At 40.8% G+C, this 15,199-nt stretch overlaps 1 protein-coding gene and 1 pseudogene across 3 annotated transcripts in view; one reads left to right on the top strand and one right to left on the bottom strand.

Moving 5' to 3' along the window:
• The window catches only part of FAM114A1 (family with sequence similarity 114 member A1), a 28,660-nt gene extending 23,019 nt beyond the window's left edge, over positions 1–5,641 (bottom strand). The window contains exons 1-3 of the mRNA XM_079305542.1: positions 5,371–5,641; positions 2,649–2,998; positions 1,808–1,895 (exon numbers count right to left, since the gene is read on the bottom strand). Of these exons, the coding sequence (XP_079161668.1) occupies positions 1,808–1,895; positions 2,649–2,990 (430 nt within the window). The 5' untranslated portion in view covers positions 2,991–2,998; positions 5,371–5,641. The remainder of the gene's footprint in view (positions 1–1,807; positions 1,896–2,648; positions 2,999–5,370) is intronic.
• Positions 5,642–8,505: 2,864 nt separating this feature from the next.
• Positions 8,506–13,614, top strand: LOC306802180 (toll-like receptor 6 pseudogene; annotated as a pseudogene). 2 transcript variants are annotated; one of them, XR_013777945.1, is made up of 2 exons: positions 8,506–8,628; positions 10,965–13,614. The product of XR_013777945.1 is annotated as a toll-like receptor 6 pseudogene (transcript). The 2 variants fall into 2 exon arrangements; XR_013777946.1 differs by having other exon boundaries at positions 8,519–8,628; positions 10,962–13,614.
• The last annotated feature ends 1,585 nt before the right edge of the window (positions 13,615–15,199 follow it).

The raw sequence follows: 15,199 nt of genomic DNA, 5'->3' as shown, positions 1-15,199 counted from the left end.
TAACTTAAAGGGAAATAATAATAACAGTAATTATAATAATAATAATGATAATAATCATCATCATTATCATAGTAATGCTTACAAAAATTTCCAATAGCTTTAATTTTTTCCATATATCTCATTAGGGAATTATCATACTGAAGGAGATATGTTGACTACACTGTACCATATCCTGTCCATGACAGTGAGAGACAGTAAATATGTCACAGGATCAAGCACGAGTTTTCATAACAAACAACTAGGAAATAAGCCCTCTGTATCAGGAATGTAAAATATTACGTGGTGCATTGACTTCTTAAAACAAATCTAAGACTAGCTATCTGGTCTTCCAAACTTACCTTGGGTTCAGAAAACATGGAAGAATGTACATTTGATTTCTTGATTTAAAGTCTATCTTGTTTAATAAATTCACAAAGTTAGATTCAAAATTATTACACAGTAACATGGAAACTCAACCTACTCTGATCCCAGGGTCAGGAAGTCTGTCTATGCTGCAGATTCCAGGAAACAGGAAAACAGTGGGAACTGCTGCTTTATATACATCTGGTTTTGTGTGCTCTCCTAGTTGTTCTTGGTCACTGCCAGAAGCTAAATCTAAATCTAAAGCTAAATGGATCTTCAGTGTGAAATCGTGCAACCCTTCTGATGTTGAATTAAAATTATTCTAAAATTTTCCTTTTCCTTTTCTGCATGTGGATGCTCTTTTTCCAAGGCAACTTGACTTGTTCCAACTGGAACAAAAAAGTTCATTTTTAGACAATAACAATCCTAAAAATATATATTCATGGTGATGACATGCCAATTCAAAACAGACATTACATGACCTTATCAAGTCAGACTGCCAACAAACAAGCTTGTTCCACACACCCTAGAAACCCATTCTGAATGTAACTAGAAATGTTAATTGTTGGACTGTCTGAAAGAAAATGCAGTTTTGTAATCCTGACTGTGGATGCTAGTGAACAAAAGAGGGCAAGAAAATGTCCTTCCTCTGAGAAACAGACAGAAACCATTAACTGTCCATGAAATGAGGAGATAAGGAGAATTATTTACTCTTATATGGGATCATAAAACCAGTATTTCTATTGAACTCATTTTTAGTAAATAACAATTAATTTTAATTCCTAGGTTCATCTTTTAAAGGTGTTCTCTGGATCCTTTATGAGAACTGACTAACTAACAGATTTTTTTTGCTACAAAACATTTCTGGTTTGTGAGAAATTATTTCTTACTGGTAACTACGTACTTCTATGCTTTGCTTTTTGTCTGTGAGTTTTCAAAGAGGAATAATTAAGTTTTACCTAAAGCCTTCACAAGACTGACCTACTGTTGGAAATGAGAGTATAGGGCCCATGTTTCAATACATTGTTCTACTACTGAAAACTAGTGTGGCAGTGTGACAGTTTCACTGGGTGGTAATGAAAGCTGGAATGATTTACTAGAAGTGAGTTCATGTTGTGTAGACAGGAGTCAAAACTGGCATACAAACCATTAACACACATGAGCATGAATCTGGCTTGCTTTGGCTTGAGAAATCATAAGCCTTTGTCTGATAGAAATTGTATTGGATTATGGATCCTTTCTATGAAGAAGTCACAAACAAGTAATTCATTAACTTTACAAACAAACCTAGCACCTTGTCCATAATTTGAATAATTAGGAAGGTCCATCTTCCTCTTTAAAAAAAATCATGCTTCTCAAGCTTATCAAGGCAAAATTGACTATGAATCCTTAAGATGCAACACTAATGTCACGACACATGAAAATTAATAATTATTCCCACACACTTTACCAACTGAACACTTACCCACGGTAGCAGAAGCTGATGACAGAAGAGACTTTCCCCAGCTACCCCAAGCTCCCCATCTACTTGCTTTAGATGAGGAGTCTGCAGCCTATAAGAACAAAAATGTTACTCTACTGTCAAAAAATCTTGTTCTGAAAAGGCAGGAGGAAACCCCAAGAACCTATCAGGCAACAAAGTCTGGCATTTCATAGATGATGACAGATTGGGTATTATATGAAGTTCAAACTTCTATGTACAAAAAAGCAGACGCATAGTTCACATCATCTATTCCTGGAAGAGCCTTAAACTCCAGAGATGTCTTTACAGATGTCCTAATATTTCCTTAGGCCAATCCTATAGCCCCTATTAGGGTTAATATCAGGGAGAGGCAGGAACCTGTCTCCTTCCTGGGTTGGAGGCAGGAGCCAGAGTTGGAGGCTTCTCTTCCAAAGTCTCCTCATGTGTAATTCAATAGATGTGCACAGGGAACTCGTAACACCTAAGTTCGATAAAAATACAGCCAGAGGAGGTACTGCACACCTTTTACAGTAATGGGTAATACTAAGCAATTATCAGTATTCTGTATTTAAATCATGTTAATAAACTGTTGTCTCAAGAAAGTCTCCACAATGCAAGTTCTATTGCAACCAGACTTGAAAAACCAAATTAATATCATACTGGCAAAGTGAAATTAAAGTATTCCCAGTTTTCAAAAGCTTAGTGTTGCCATTTAATTTATTCCTATGCAGGTTTTCTGCATAACTCCCTAGGTTTATTTGAAAAACAGTACATACACTATACAAAATTCTGGCCTTACAATGCAGGAGATGAGGGCTTGTACAGAAAAGAAAGCATTGCTTACTGGATTGCTTTGCTCCTGCAGTGTTTCTTCCAACTCAGGTTCCGTATCAAGGCTTACAGTTTCAATGCACTCGGTGGGCATGTCTTCAGTTGTCTCTTCACTGCAAGGCAGGCTGTCAGCAAGCTTTTCAGTCAAAGGGTTTTCAGTAACCAATATTTCCCCTTCCTCTCTGTTATTGACATTCTGAGTGACCTGTCCATGTTGATCTTGTGAAGACTCATGCAAGATCTCAGCTTCTACGAGCTGTGGTACTGATTCATGAGGCAATAGCTCATTGCTGGCCATTTCCATTACTTCAGGTTTTTCTTCGGATGGGGTGCCATCAGATATGTCTTCAGACATTTTCAGTTCTGAATATAGAAAGTAAAGTCTTTCAGGTACCATAAACATTTCAGTGTTTATTATAAAATACACAGTTTACCATATGCTACTGCTGAAAAACAATACACCTTGATTTAAGACCTCACAAAGCATGAAACCCTGTGGCACATGCATCACACTGGTATCAGGATAATACTGTAAACACTCCACTCACTCTGCAGGATCTCACTCAGATATGAAGAATAGCATTACTGTTTTCCAAAATAAGGTTTAGTGAGGGTGAAAGGATATTAATTTGTCAGGAGAAATGAAATGTAAGAGTTTCCACATGGTTAATTTTTATATTCGCTCTCAGGTGTGTATGAAAGACCATTGCAAAACAAAATAATCTGAGCTGCAATAGCCAAGCAGCTCTTGCTCCCCTTTTCATCACTGCAACATACACAGGTTCCTACAGCCTGCCGACTGATAGAGGGAAGGATAACTCTCTGTAATTAAAATTGTGGTGATATTCACATGTTTGAGAAGGGGCAGCATCTGTGAACATGACAGGCCATGGGCCCTAGAGCTATTTCACAGACACAACCATAGCATAGAGACATTGATCACACTGTTTCACTCGTCCCAAAGTCCAGCTCTTTGGGGAGTGCAATACTTCTCACCATCTCCTAAAATTCCAGCTGTGTGATTAAACTTCAGTTTTGAAGCCAAGGTAAGCGTGTACCGAGTAGTTACTGATTTTTTATTTTTTTTTTTTGTAAGTTATGAACCAGTTTTCTATTATTTGTTCCTTATCTTCCAATGTAATTTTGGAGGCATTTTCCACCACTGTGCAGTCACCAGGCTGAGGATCCTGATGGGCAAAGATAAAGCCATAGAGTAAGTTCTGATTAATGAGTGGCACTACCAGAGTCCAAAAGGACTGCTGGTCTGTGATTATTAACACTTATTTGTCAGTAACAGCAGTATGCTTGGCACTCAGAAGACAATCCTTAACAGAGAGCTTGCAAAATGTTGAGTTGCACGGCATAAAAAGACTTGTACAGTCCACTCTGTAGATGCTGCCTTTTCATTGACTCTCATATTAACTAAATATGGCTCATCTGGTTTGCATCAGTCAGGAAGAATGGAGGTTCTATGAGAGACTGAAAAACAGGGGGGGAAAAAAGCGAAAAACAAAATATAACCAGTATTTAGGAGAAATTTGCCAGAGAAACATGTATTTAAATGAGTATATTTTATTAAAATCTATAGAAGTATATATATCTATAGCTTTAGCAGCCTATTTATCTAATGTGAAGGTAGATCACATGTTTAAACAGTTCCAAGAGTAGCAATTTGGATCAGTGAACAAGAAAAGTGAGTAAAAAAGAAAGCACTTGCTACCACTTGTATTACTTCAGCTTACACTGTACCTTAATTATCTTCAGAAAACATGAATTCTCAAGTCAGAATCTTTGTATTTGACAGATGTCCATTAAAAATATGGTAAATATTAAATGTTTTAGTGTAGCGAAGCATTGTTATTGTTTTAACATTACTCGTTGTGTGATGGGAAACATCATCTAAGAAACATTTTTATTTGTCAACCAAATTCCATCATTAAAACCTGTAAAACCTTTACACACAGACTTCATAATTTTGAATGGGCATTAGCTCTGAGCTCGGCACTTTTAAAGGACCACACAGACGTGCATATGAATTTTTGCAGTACTGGGTCATCTTTGGGTACCAATCGGGCCACGGTCCCTGCTGAACCTTCCTTCCAGGAGCGCGGCACGTAACAGCGAATTACCGCGTCGGTCAGGACACAGGAGCCGTGTCATCCGTGAGACTGTCCGGCTCCAAACCAACTCGGACAGCTCCGCCCAAAGGGAATTACTCTACAGGGAGCTGGTGAGGGAGATGCTAAAGCCAGCCCGGCCAGGGGCAGGGCAGTGCCCGGCCTGCACCGACCAGCCGCGCTGGGGGCCGGCGGTGGCGGCACCTGCCGAGCGTCCGTCGGGAGTTTCACCCTCGTGGTGAAGCCCAGCCGCCGCCGGGCGCCAATCACCGTCCCCGAGCGGGAGGGAGGAATAACTTTTCTGGCCACAGCACCTCGCTCCCCTCTCGCTCGATGCCCGCTGTCGCTCCTCATCCGCGGAACGCTGCGGGCACGGCGAGAGCGGCCGAACCTCCCCTGGCGCCCGCCGCCGGCAGCTCCCCTGCCCGCTGCCCTCTGCCCCTGCCCCAGGCGGGGCAGCAGCAGCCGGGGCGCCGCTCCCGCCAGCCCGCGGCGGCCACAGCTTCCCGCTTCTCCTTTTCTTTTGTTCCCTTTTCGAAATTCCCCTCTGGGACAGAGCTGTGTGGCGCAGCTACTGTCAAAAGCGGCAGAAAATGCAGAAATCGCCGCGCTCCTTACCGCTCAGCAGTGCCCCGACCGGCGCGCCCCCGGCTCCTTCCCTTCCCCGCCCCGCCACGTCGGCAGCAGCGGGGGGAGGAGGCAGAGCGGGCCCCGCAGCCCGGGCCGGCCCCGGGGAGGAGGGAGGGGTGCCTTTTGTCCCCCGCTCTCCTTCCGGCTGTGTGAGGCGGCCGCCTGCTGTAAAGGAGCAGAGCCGCGCCGCTGCCGAGCCGTGCCTGGGCTCCAGGCTTCTCTGGCCCAGCGCGGGGAGCCGCCATGGGCGCCCCTCACGGCCCCGGCGCGCGGGACGCGGCCGGGCCCGGCGGGACCGCCTGGAAGCGCCGGCCGGAGCGTCGGGCGCGGCTGCGGCAGCGCTTCCCTCAGGGCCGGCGGCACCCCCGCGTCCGCGCTGAGGCCGAAATGGGGTGAATTTCATAGAATACGCCGAGTTGGAAGCGACCTATCAGGATCAACGAGTCACTCCCTGTGCAGGACATCCCCAGAATCACACCACATGCCTGAGAGCATTGTCTCCAAACGCTTCTTGGCCTCGGTCAAGCTTGGTGCTGTGGCTACTTCGCTGGGAAGCCGGTTCGGTGCTCAGCCGTCTTCTGAGAGAAAAAGTCCAAATTAGTCCCAATTGCTGATCTGCCATAATTATTTTTTTTTAAATTTATTTTCCTCAAAGTGAGCACTTACAGACCCGTGGGGTTGCGGAATTAAACCGAGCTGTAGCTCCGTAACCGCTGTGTTTGCAGGAAATGCCCCTGACGGAAGCCGGCGGTGCGTGCACACATTTCCAGTCACTTGGTGAAACACTTGGTTGAGCAAGTTTCAGGTTTCGGGCTCTTCCCAACAGCCTGTGGTTCCTGTTTCTGTGTATTTCTTCGTACCCTGTCTCTTTCTGCCACCTCATTTTAAGGCGAAGCGTGCCGTTTACAGTGATGAAAGGCAATTCCATGGTTCATAATAGCATCATTTCTATCACTAAGCTGCCAACGAGAGAAGTGACATTTGACACAGGAGGCAAACCAGCACATTGTGAGCCATTGAGGAGGGCTGCTACAAGAGGTCACGAAACAAAGCCCCAAATATGTTTCACAAATATTGATTATCATATGTGACTTAGGCATTTACCAGGTATAAGTCTCTGAAGTTTCTCATTAAGGTAGTTGGTAGCAGACTAAGTGTTTGTAATAAGTTTCTTTTGAAGGCCTTTCAGTGAGAATTTAAGCATCTGGGAGTACTGGGTAATTTATTAATGTTAGATATATTTATTGAAAATGAAATCCAAGAGTGGCCCTAGGGATTTCCCTCTGCTTTTCAGTGGAGTTTGTGAAAGAGTTAGAGTAGTCTCTTAGGAGGAATCACAGTAGCTGGAGATTGTTTAACCCATGACAGATAATAATTTTGACTGTAATGTGGATCTTGCACTGTCAGTTTTGCAGATTCTTTACATAACCATGCATATTATAGAACTGCAAGGCATTATTAATGAAAGACATAGTTAATCACTGTTTTTTCTTTTTCACTTTTCAGTAATTGATTTCACTTGTATTGTTTCACTATGGTAATATTGCAAATGCTTTTGGAATAAATAAGCATTAGAGATTGAACACTTCTACTCATCTCAGATTTCACTGATATTTATTAGTACTCTGTTATCATCTTTCTAATGGGTTTCAGAAAAGATACCTGCATTTTAATAAATAGATAAATATAAATAAAGGCAAAAAGACATTTGGCTACTTTTAACAGAACATGGAAGCATGCAAAGCATTCATGGACTGTATTATGGACTGCATTAATCTACCTCCAGTGATTGCACTGGTAAATCTGAAGGGTTAATGGTGTGCAATTAATGGTAATACGCTTATTGTGCTGTTTAATGGATTATTCATCTGTTTTTCTAGTGCTTAGACATACAAAATGCCAGTGGCAGCTCACACTGTCACTGGATAGAAGAGATCCTCTGGAATAAGTCTCTACCTTGCAGCAATTAATACACAGTACCAATATGTCTGGTTCTGTATTCAGCACAGTAATATGTAGGCTATGTTCAAGCAGTTCAGCTATTACATTACAAAACAGGAATGAATATTTGGTAGAAGCAAGGTATTAGGATGACCTTAGGATTTTATCTCATCCTAAGGATGGGTAGCAAAGTCTTTCCAGCTAAGAGCAGACAATGGGGAGGTTTGTATGTAGCATCATTATAATGTGTCATTTGGAAATCAGCTGTGAATATTCTTGTTTCTATTGACAGAAATGGAGAATGGATCATAAAATCATAGAGTACTACTATAAGACTCATCAGCATTATAACAGAGAATTTTCCATATTCTGTTGCTTACTACCTGTCCTATCTTTCCATTTTGTTTTTAGATTACCTGTTTTCACTTGAGGATCAGAAATTAAATGCAATCTACAGAATAGATTTCAAAGTGAAAAAGTAGTTTTTTAGATTATTTTCTCTGCTTCCTGAATCATTGAACTATTAAACCATGAATGTGTTATGATATACTAACCCAGAAATGTAGGTTATAGTATGGCACTTCTGTATTTAGATCTCAGCTATGATGGAATTTCTGACCAATAATATGCAGAAATAAAGAGAGACTGGTTTATGTCTTTGCCAGGACAATAACCCTGTGTTTGAGCATTCAGTACCAAGGTCACTGCTCTGTTTTAATTTAAAAACAAACCAAACCAAACCCCACTCAGTGTTTCCGTGTTCACTGTTTCACCCAATCACAACACTGCTGGAGCAGGAGACGGATTATTATTCCATTCCAATTAAATGGAAATTAAACTAAGACTAATGGTACTTTTATTAACCAGCCTTTATAAGAGCCTGAAAACTAAATTGGTATAGCAAAATGGACAAAAAAATTACAATAATGCATATAGACTTAGGTAATTATTAAGTTCAGATAAGAAGATGTGTGAATTTCTTGTTCAAAAGAAGTACTTATTTTCATATTAATTTAATAAAGGTAGAAAGTTGGTAAAATATTAAGTTTTCTCCTGTTTAATATATTGCAAAACATAAAAACAGAAAGTTCAACAATAATAGAAGAGTGGGGATATTACAGTAATGTTGTATGTGAAAAATGCATCTGGAGTAAAGCAAATGCCACTTCACAAGCTGTCAGTAGATGGCAGAAACGTGTATAAACATTTGGGCGTTCCAAAGTGTAGTTACTCAGTAGGATAGAGTTACGGGAAGTTTTCTTTTTGGGTTTTCCTGGAAACGTCTTCGGACAGCAGGGATTTCTGGTGAGAAAGTTTTAATTTTGTTGACTTTGTGGTGATGCTAGTTAGCTGGAATAGTTTTATATTCTCTATCTTATTTGAAAATGAGCCTTGTTTTCCATAGCAGGTGTATGGTGTTCTTTCAATGTATGGGTAAACAACAATGGTAAAGTTGCTTGTGTTTGGAATATTCATTCAAAGAAACTGTCCAAGTAACAGTCTCTTTAATAAAGTACACCCATAGTTGAGGGGGGCAGAGTGATGGCAATAGTTTTTCTACAGTTCAGGAATGGATCTAATTTGATCATGTGTTTCATCCTTGTGATAGGCATGTTTGTAACATTAGAGTTTTTTGCTATGCAAGTAACTTGTGAAGTGCATGCCTTAATACTGAACTGTCTTAGCTAAATATATTCTTTATATTTCTTATGTGGAGCTTTAGTCAGTTCATACCAATTTTATATTGGAAAAACTCTTAAAATCTCTTTTTTTCTCTCTCCCCTCACTCTTTAGACAACAGAACACTTTCTTGTTATGGTCTTGGCTTGCCTACCCTCCTGGATTGCTTTTCTTGATTAAGCTTTTTTTATCAAGTTTGAAAACATGAGAATACTTTTGAGCTGGAAGTGATATGACTATAAAGGATGATTTCTACAGCATTAGCCCTCATATCACAGGTTATATGTTATAAAAGTTTTTAATTGTGTTGCTTCATAGGATATTCTAAAGAAAGTTTGAAGTTACTCATAAATAATTCGACTGACTGCTACGATAAATGAATGAGACAGAAAATAAACACATGTAGAAGAATCATATCCTTTTTTCATCTAGTCCATGGATATTGCTGAAATTTTATTTGAAGAAGGAATAATGATTTAAAGATAGAACTTTTTTCAGATTTCTCTTGAAGCTACATATTTTGTTTAATTATAAGCACATTAGTAGAGTTGCCCAAACAATCGGAAGAACAGGACTGAATATGCCCAAATGCTTTTGAGGGCTGTGATGCATATATTTTTTCCAAATGAGAATTGGTTAGTGTGCAGTGAATGTAGTCCTTGAAGTTGTGAATTAGTCCATCAGATAATAGCTTCTTTCTCATTGTATAGTGTTTAGAAATATAAACTCACAATTTAGCTCCTTCAATATCAAGGGAAAGTTGAAGGCCAATGCAGTCATTAATAAGTACTATGGGAAACTTAAGGCAACACAATGATTTAAAATTAATGGGAGAGAAGGGGAAAGAAGATGAAATAAAAATATATTATAAATCTAGAAAACAACTTTAAATAAGATTTACAAATGTGAAAGTGTTAACCAAGATCTTACCAGTTCCTGTTTTGGAGGGATGGTATAATGGATTTATGCAATACCTAAAAGGAGATTTAAGACAGTATTCTCAACGGCTGACTTAAACAAAGGGGGGCTGGCTACCCTAAACTTCTACATTCAGAAAGGGGAAAAAAACCCGTGACCTCTAATAGGGAAAACCAAAGACACAGTTACATTTTTTTCCCTCTAAAGTCTGTTTAAACAAACCTCTTTTTCACAACAGAGATATTTGAGGTCAGTGTCCTTAGATCACAGCTGGATTTTATGTACAGGGCTTCTGTAACTAAAGTATTTTGGTGTAGCCTGCAAATATTCCCTGTGTGTGTCTGGTGTTCTCTGTGTACACCTGAAAACCAGATGTGAGCAGCCCACCTTCAGACTCTAAATTCACAAAATGCTCAAGCTCAGACAAGAAGTGAACTCTTCTGTGGACTTTCCCATGGCATAAATATAGATCATTCTACCCTTGCCCCAGCTTCCCCAATTAAAAGAGGCACTGGTGATCCAATTTCAGCTGTCTAAATGTCTTTTGATTCAGGCTCTTGAACCTCCATGCTATGTTTCAGTCCAAGTGTTACTGTCAAAAGTACATTTTTAAATAATGTCTCTGAGTCCAGTTCACATCCCTTGAGAGAGAATCTGAGGCGAGGATGACTGTGCTGACCCCAAATATTGTACTTTCTAATCAAAGTGTATTACACAGTTTAGGAAGCCTTCATAATACACTGCATCACAGCAGTAATTCTGTAAGTAAGCAGCAAATTTTAGACACCTATGAAATCAGACATATTTTGTGAAAAAAATGATTCATTATTTGTTAAATACACTATAATGGGCAAATAAAAATTTCAGTGGTGTTCTGTTAATAAAGAATGTCTGTCCTGAATGATTGTAGAAAATAATTTCTTTTTGAATCAAAGGAGAAATGAGAAATTGTAACCTTAAAAAAAATATCTCTCTGATGGCTCCTGCACAGCTACTTAATAATACAATCTGTTTTTTGCTTGTGTTTCTTTGTTTTCCAGCAGGAATACAACAAAGATGGGCAGTTAAGAAAAGTACTGAGCATCTCCAAGGAATCAGAAAACAGTATGACACAAAATATGAACTTTCTCAGAAAGTGTTTTCTTTGCAAGTGTCTGTTTGCATTAACTTTTTGGAACTATGTCAGCCTATCTGTGGAAGATGAACTCTTTACATCTGTTTCTAACAGTTTTCCAGAAGATGATTCTAACAAAAAAATGAACAGCCTGCCACTCCTGTATAGAGAGAGACATCAGTCCAAAACTGATTCTGGTTGGGTTGTGATACAAAATACTACAGAAAGCCTATCATTGTCAGAAATTACAAATAGCAATGTAAAAAAATTGGTAGCTTTATTATCTAATTTCAGACAAGGATCCAAGTTACAGAATCTGACACTGACAAATGTGTCAGTGGATTGGTATGCTCTTATGAGAATTTTTCAGACTGTATGGCACTCATCCATTGAATACTTTAATACTAACAATGTAACACAACTGTTAGACGTTAAAAGATATAAGTTTGACTATTCAGGTACTTCTATGAAAGCATTGACAATGAAGAAAACTGTAATCACGGATTTATACTTCACACAGGATGATCTATACGAAATATTTGCAGACATGAATATTGAAAACATGACAATAGCTGATTCAGAGATGATTCATATGCTATGTCCTTCATCTAAGAGCCGCTTTAGATACCTAAATTTTTTTAAGAATGATTTAACAGATTTACTTTTTCAAGAATGTGACAACCTACATCAGCTGGAGACATTAATCTTGAAGAAGAATAAATTTGAGAGCCTTCTCAAGGTAAGCTCCATGACCAGCCGTATGAAATCCCTGAAATACCTGGACATGAGCAACAACCTGCTGCGCCACGATGGAGCCAAGGAGCAGTGCCCGTGGGCTGAGTCTCTGACTGAGCTGGACCTGTCCTCCAACCAGCTGGCGGATGCCGTGTTTGAGTGCTTGCCAGCCAGCGTCAGGAAGCTCAGCCTAGAGAACAACCAGATCAGCAATGTCCCCAGGGGGATGGTGGAGCTGCAGCGCTTGGAAGAGCTGAACCTGGCCTCCAACAGGCTGGCTGACCTGCCGGGGTGCAGTGGCTTTCCATCGCTGCAGTTCCTGAACATGGAGATGAATTCCATCCTGACCCCTTCTGCCGAGTTCTTCCAGAGCTGCCCGAGGGTCAGGGAGCTGCAGGCGGGGCACAACCCGTTCAAGTGCTCCTGTGAGCTGCAGGCCTTTATCCGCCTGGAGAGGCGCTCGGGGGGGAAGCTGTTCGGCTGGCCGGCGGCGTACGAGTGCGAGTACCCGGAGAGCCTGCGAGGAACGCAGCTCCAGGACTTCCACCTGAGCCTGCTGGCCTGCAACACGGCGCTGCTGCTGGCGACAGCCCTGCTGCTGACGCTGCTGCTGGTGGCCGCGGTGGCCTTTCTGTGCATCTACCTGGACGTGCCGTGGTACGTGCGCATGACCTGGCAGTGGACGCAGACGAAGCGCAGAGCTCGGCACGGTCCCGCCGGGGATCAGGGCAGCGCTCTGCAATTCCACGCGTTCATCTCCTACAGCGAGCGCGATTCGCCGTGGGTGAAGAACGAGCTGATCCCCAACCTGGAGAAGGGCGAGGGCTGCGTGCGGCTGTGCCAGCACGAGAGAAACTTCATCCCCGGCAAGAGCATCGTGGAGAACATCATTAACTGCATTGAGAAGAGCTACAAGTCGATCTTCGTGTTGTCTCCCAACTTTGTGCAGAGCGATTGGTGTCACTACGAGCTGTACTTTGCCCATCACAAGTTATTCAGTGAGAATTCCAACAGCTTGATCCTCATTTTGCTGGAGCCCATCCCTCCGTACCTTATCCCTGCCAGGTACCACAAGCTGAAAGCTCTCATGGCAAAGCGCACGTACCTGGAGTGGCCGAAGGAGAGGAGCAAGCATGGCCTGTTCTGGGCTAACCTCAGGGCAGCCATTAGCATTAACCTGTTAAAAGTTGATGAAAACTTGTATGAGGAAACAGATTAAGAATATTTCTAATGGAGTTTCAATTGTTTATTCTTAGTGAAACAATAAATATGATTTCCGTTCATTGTAAATGTATTTAAAATTTTGTTACACAATTTTGTTTCTAACTAGTTGTCTGTGTTGCCTTCTAACTGTAGTCAATATTCAATTCACCTCTTGCAAATCTCTTGAGATAGCAAATTGCAAATGAATTTGAATGTGGATTTTGAAATATGACTTGAATTATTGTAGTGCATCTTTCTGAGCCAAATAAAATCAGGATCAGCTGGTATAGTCACATGGAAGAATGCTTCAGCTGCTAGATAGTTTGCAGAGCTGCTTTAGTCACAAAATTAAGACAGCTTTGTCAAAGGAGGTCTTCTGCTGAAATTGATTCATGTGAAAGAAAACTAAGGATCCTGAGAAGATGCCTGAAGTCCAGTGCTCAGAATAGTTGCCAAATAATCTTTGTTTAGATTTGGTGAAGATTAAAAGGATAGGATCCAGATACTGAAGTTTGTGAGCTTTGAACTTGGCAAAAACAAGGATTGAGCAAGGAAGAAAAGTTTTGTGGTTTTTTCTTAAGCAGAAGAAAAAAAAAAGAAAAAAGGTGGGGTACTTCACTTTTTAGCTTGGCATTACAGCAAGGGAGAGCAGACGGAGCTCTAAAACCATAGTGTCAGGATCTCATTTTGATCCTGAGAGATACCTTGACCAGAGGGGGTGGGAGGGCATCAGTAGGAGGACTGCCTTCATCATATTATCTATGTTTTGAGAAACTCCTGACATCTCTAAACCATGTTTCCCCCCCCCCCCCCAGCCTTCTATTTTTTGCCTTCTCATCCATATATCTCACTTTATGCTTCTTATTAAATGAATCTGTCCTTTTCAGCTGAAACCATATCTCTTGTAGCAGGGCTATTACTTGTGAACAGAAAGTCAATAATCAGTCTTGAGATAGCAGATAAGGCTTTACTGATTTAGAAGAACAAACTACCTTTACAAAATTTTCTTTCCTTTACAGAAATATAATGGGCCCTCTGTTTGTACTTATACTGTACTTTTAACTTCAAGAAACACAGCTGGGCTTAGGCAAACATTCAAAACTGCTAAAGATGAAGACAGCAAACTTCCTCTTTGCCCCAGCAAGGGAAGATTGTTTGAAATACCAGAGCTAAATGACCATCAAACAGGAAGTTTCCCTTCCAAAATGTGTTTCAACATGCATGTGAGAGAAGAAGGGATATTACAGGAAAATCCTCATGTAGAATAGAATGTTTACATTTTGACTTATTTGTGTCTTCCATCATTAGCAAAAGGTTTTAATTTTGATGCTGCTTTTTGCTTGTGGTCTAAGTAGGCTGAGATTTCTTGACCTGAAGCCTTGAACTCTGAGTGACTGTTTATGACCTGTAGAAGGAAGGTCCAATTAAACACCTTTAGCTCTTTCATCCCACTTAGCCTCAAAATTAATATTACACACCTATTACCAAATTGCAGACATTTCATTCAGGACTGCAGAAATAAATGTTTTCTCTGCCTCCTCCTCCCCCTCCTACTACTGCTTCAGCATGTGACTCATTTAACCCTTAGAAAACTGAAGATGATCAGACAGCTTGTTTTGCTTCTCTCTTTTTCACAGCTGGGGACAGCTGGATTATGTGGTAACTTGCTTGAAATTTTTTTTCAAAAGCCTCAGAGTTTTAGGCCAGGAACCCTTGAATCCCCTGCAATAAAACTAACATCCTCTTGTTGTGTGTTGCCTTAAAAACTCATCTAGCTTCTATTGCCTGGAAGACAGAGAAACCCTCTGAAAGTCAGAGAGTGCACAAAGAAACCTTCCTGTTACTCATGTGGCAGCCATAGCCATTACCAGAAATTAAGGAGTGGAAGGTTTTAGCAAGGCAAGCAAGCTTTGTTTGCCTCTTTGGAAAGAACTTGGAACTGTGTGACCTCAGGGAAGCTGATGTTATGATAAGCAGAAGTGTGTAACTACTGTGTAAATACAGTTCGCCGGTATTACAGATTTCTGGATTCCAAAATCCTTGTGTGAATAAATTGGTAAGGGTGGCTTTTAATGAGCATGGGCATCATTTAGAAGTTGTACTTTGGAACCAGAAGCCCACATACTATTATCCTTTTTTTCCATGTGCCAAATAATTGATGAAACAGCTAAACATGCCACAGATTATTAGAGCTAGCATCTCTGATTCCACAAGAGAGAATCAATT

The sequence above is a fragment of the Erithacus rubecula genome (genome assembly GCF_903797595.1).
Source record: "Erithacus rubecula genome assembly, chromosome: 5".
In the NCBI taxonomy this organism is placed as follows: domain Eukaryota; kingdom Metazoa; phylum Chordata; class Aves; order Passeriformes; family Muscicapidae; genus Erithacus; species Erithacus rubecula.
The sequence above is the reverse complement of the archived record's forward strand: the minus strand, read 5'-3'. Positions and strand labels throughout refer to the sequence as shown.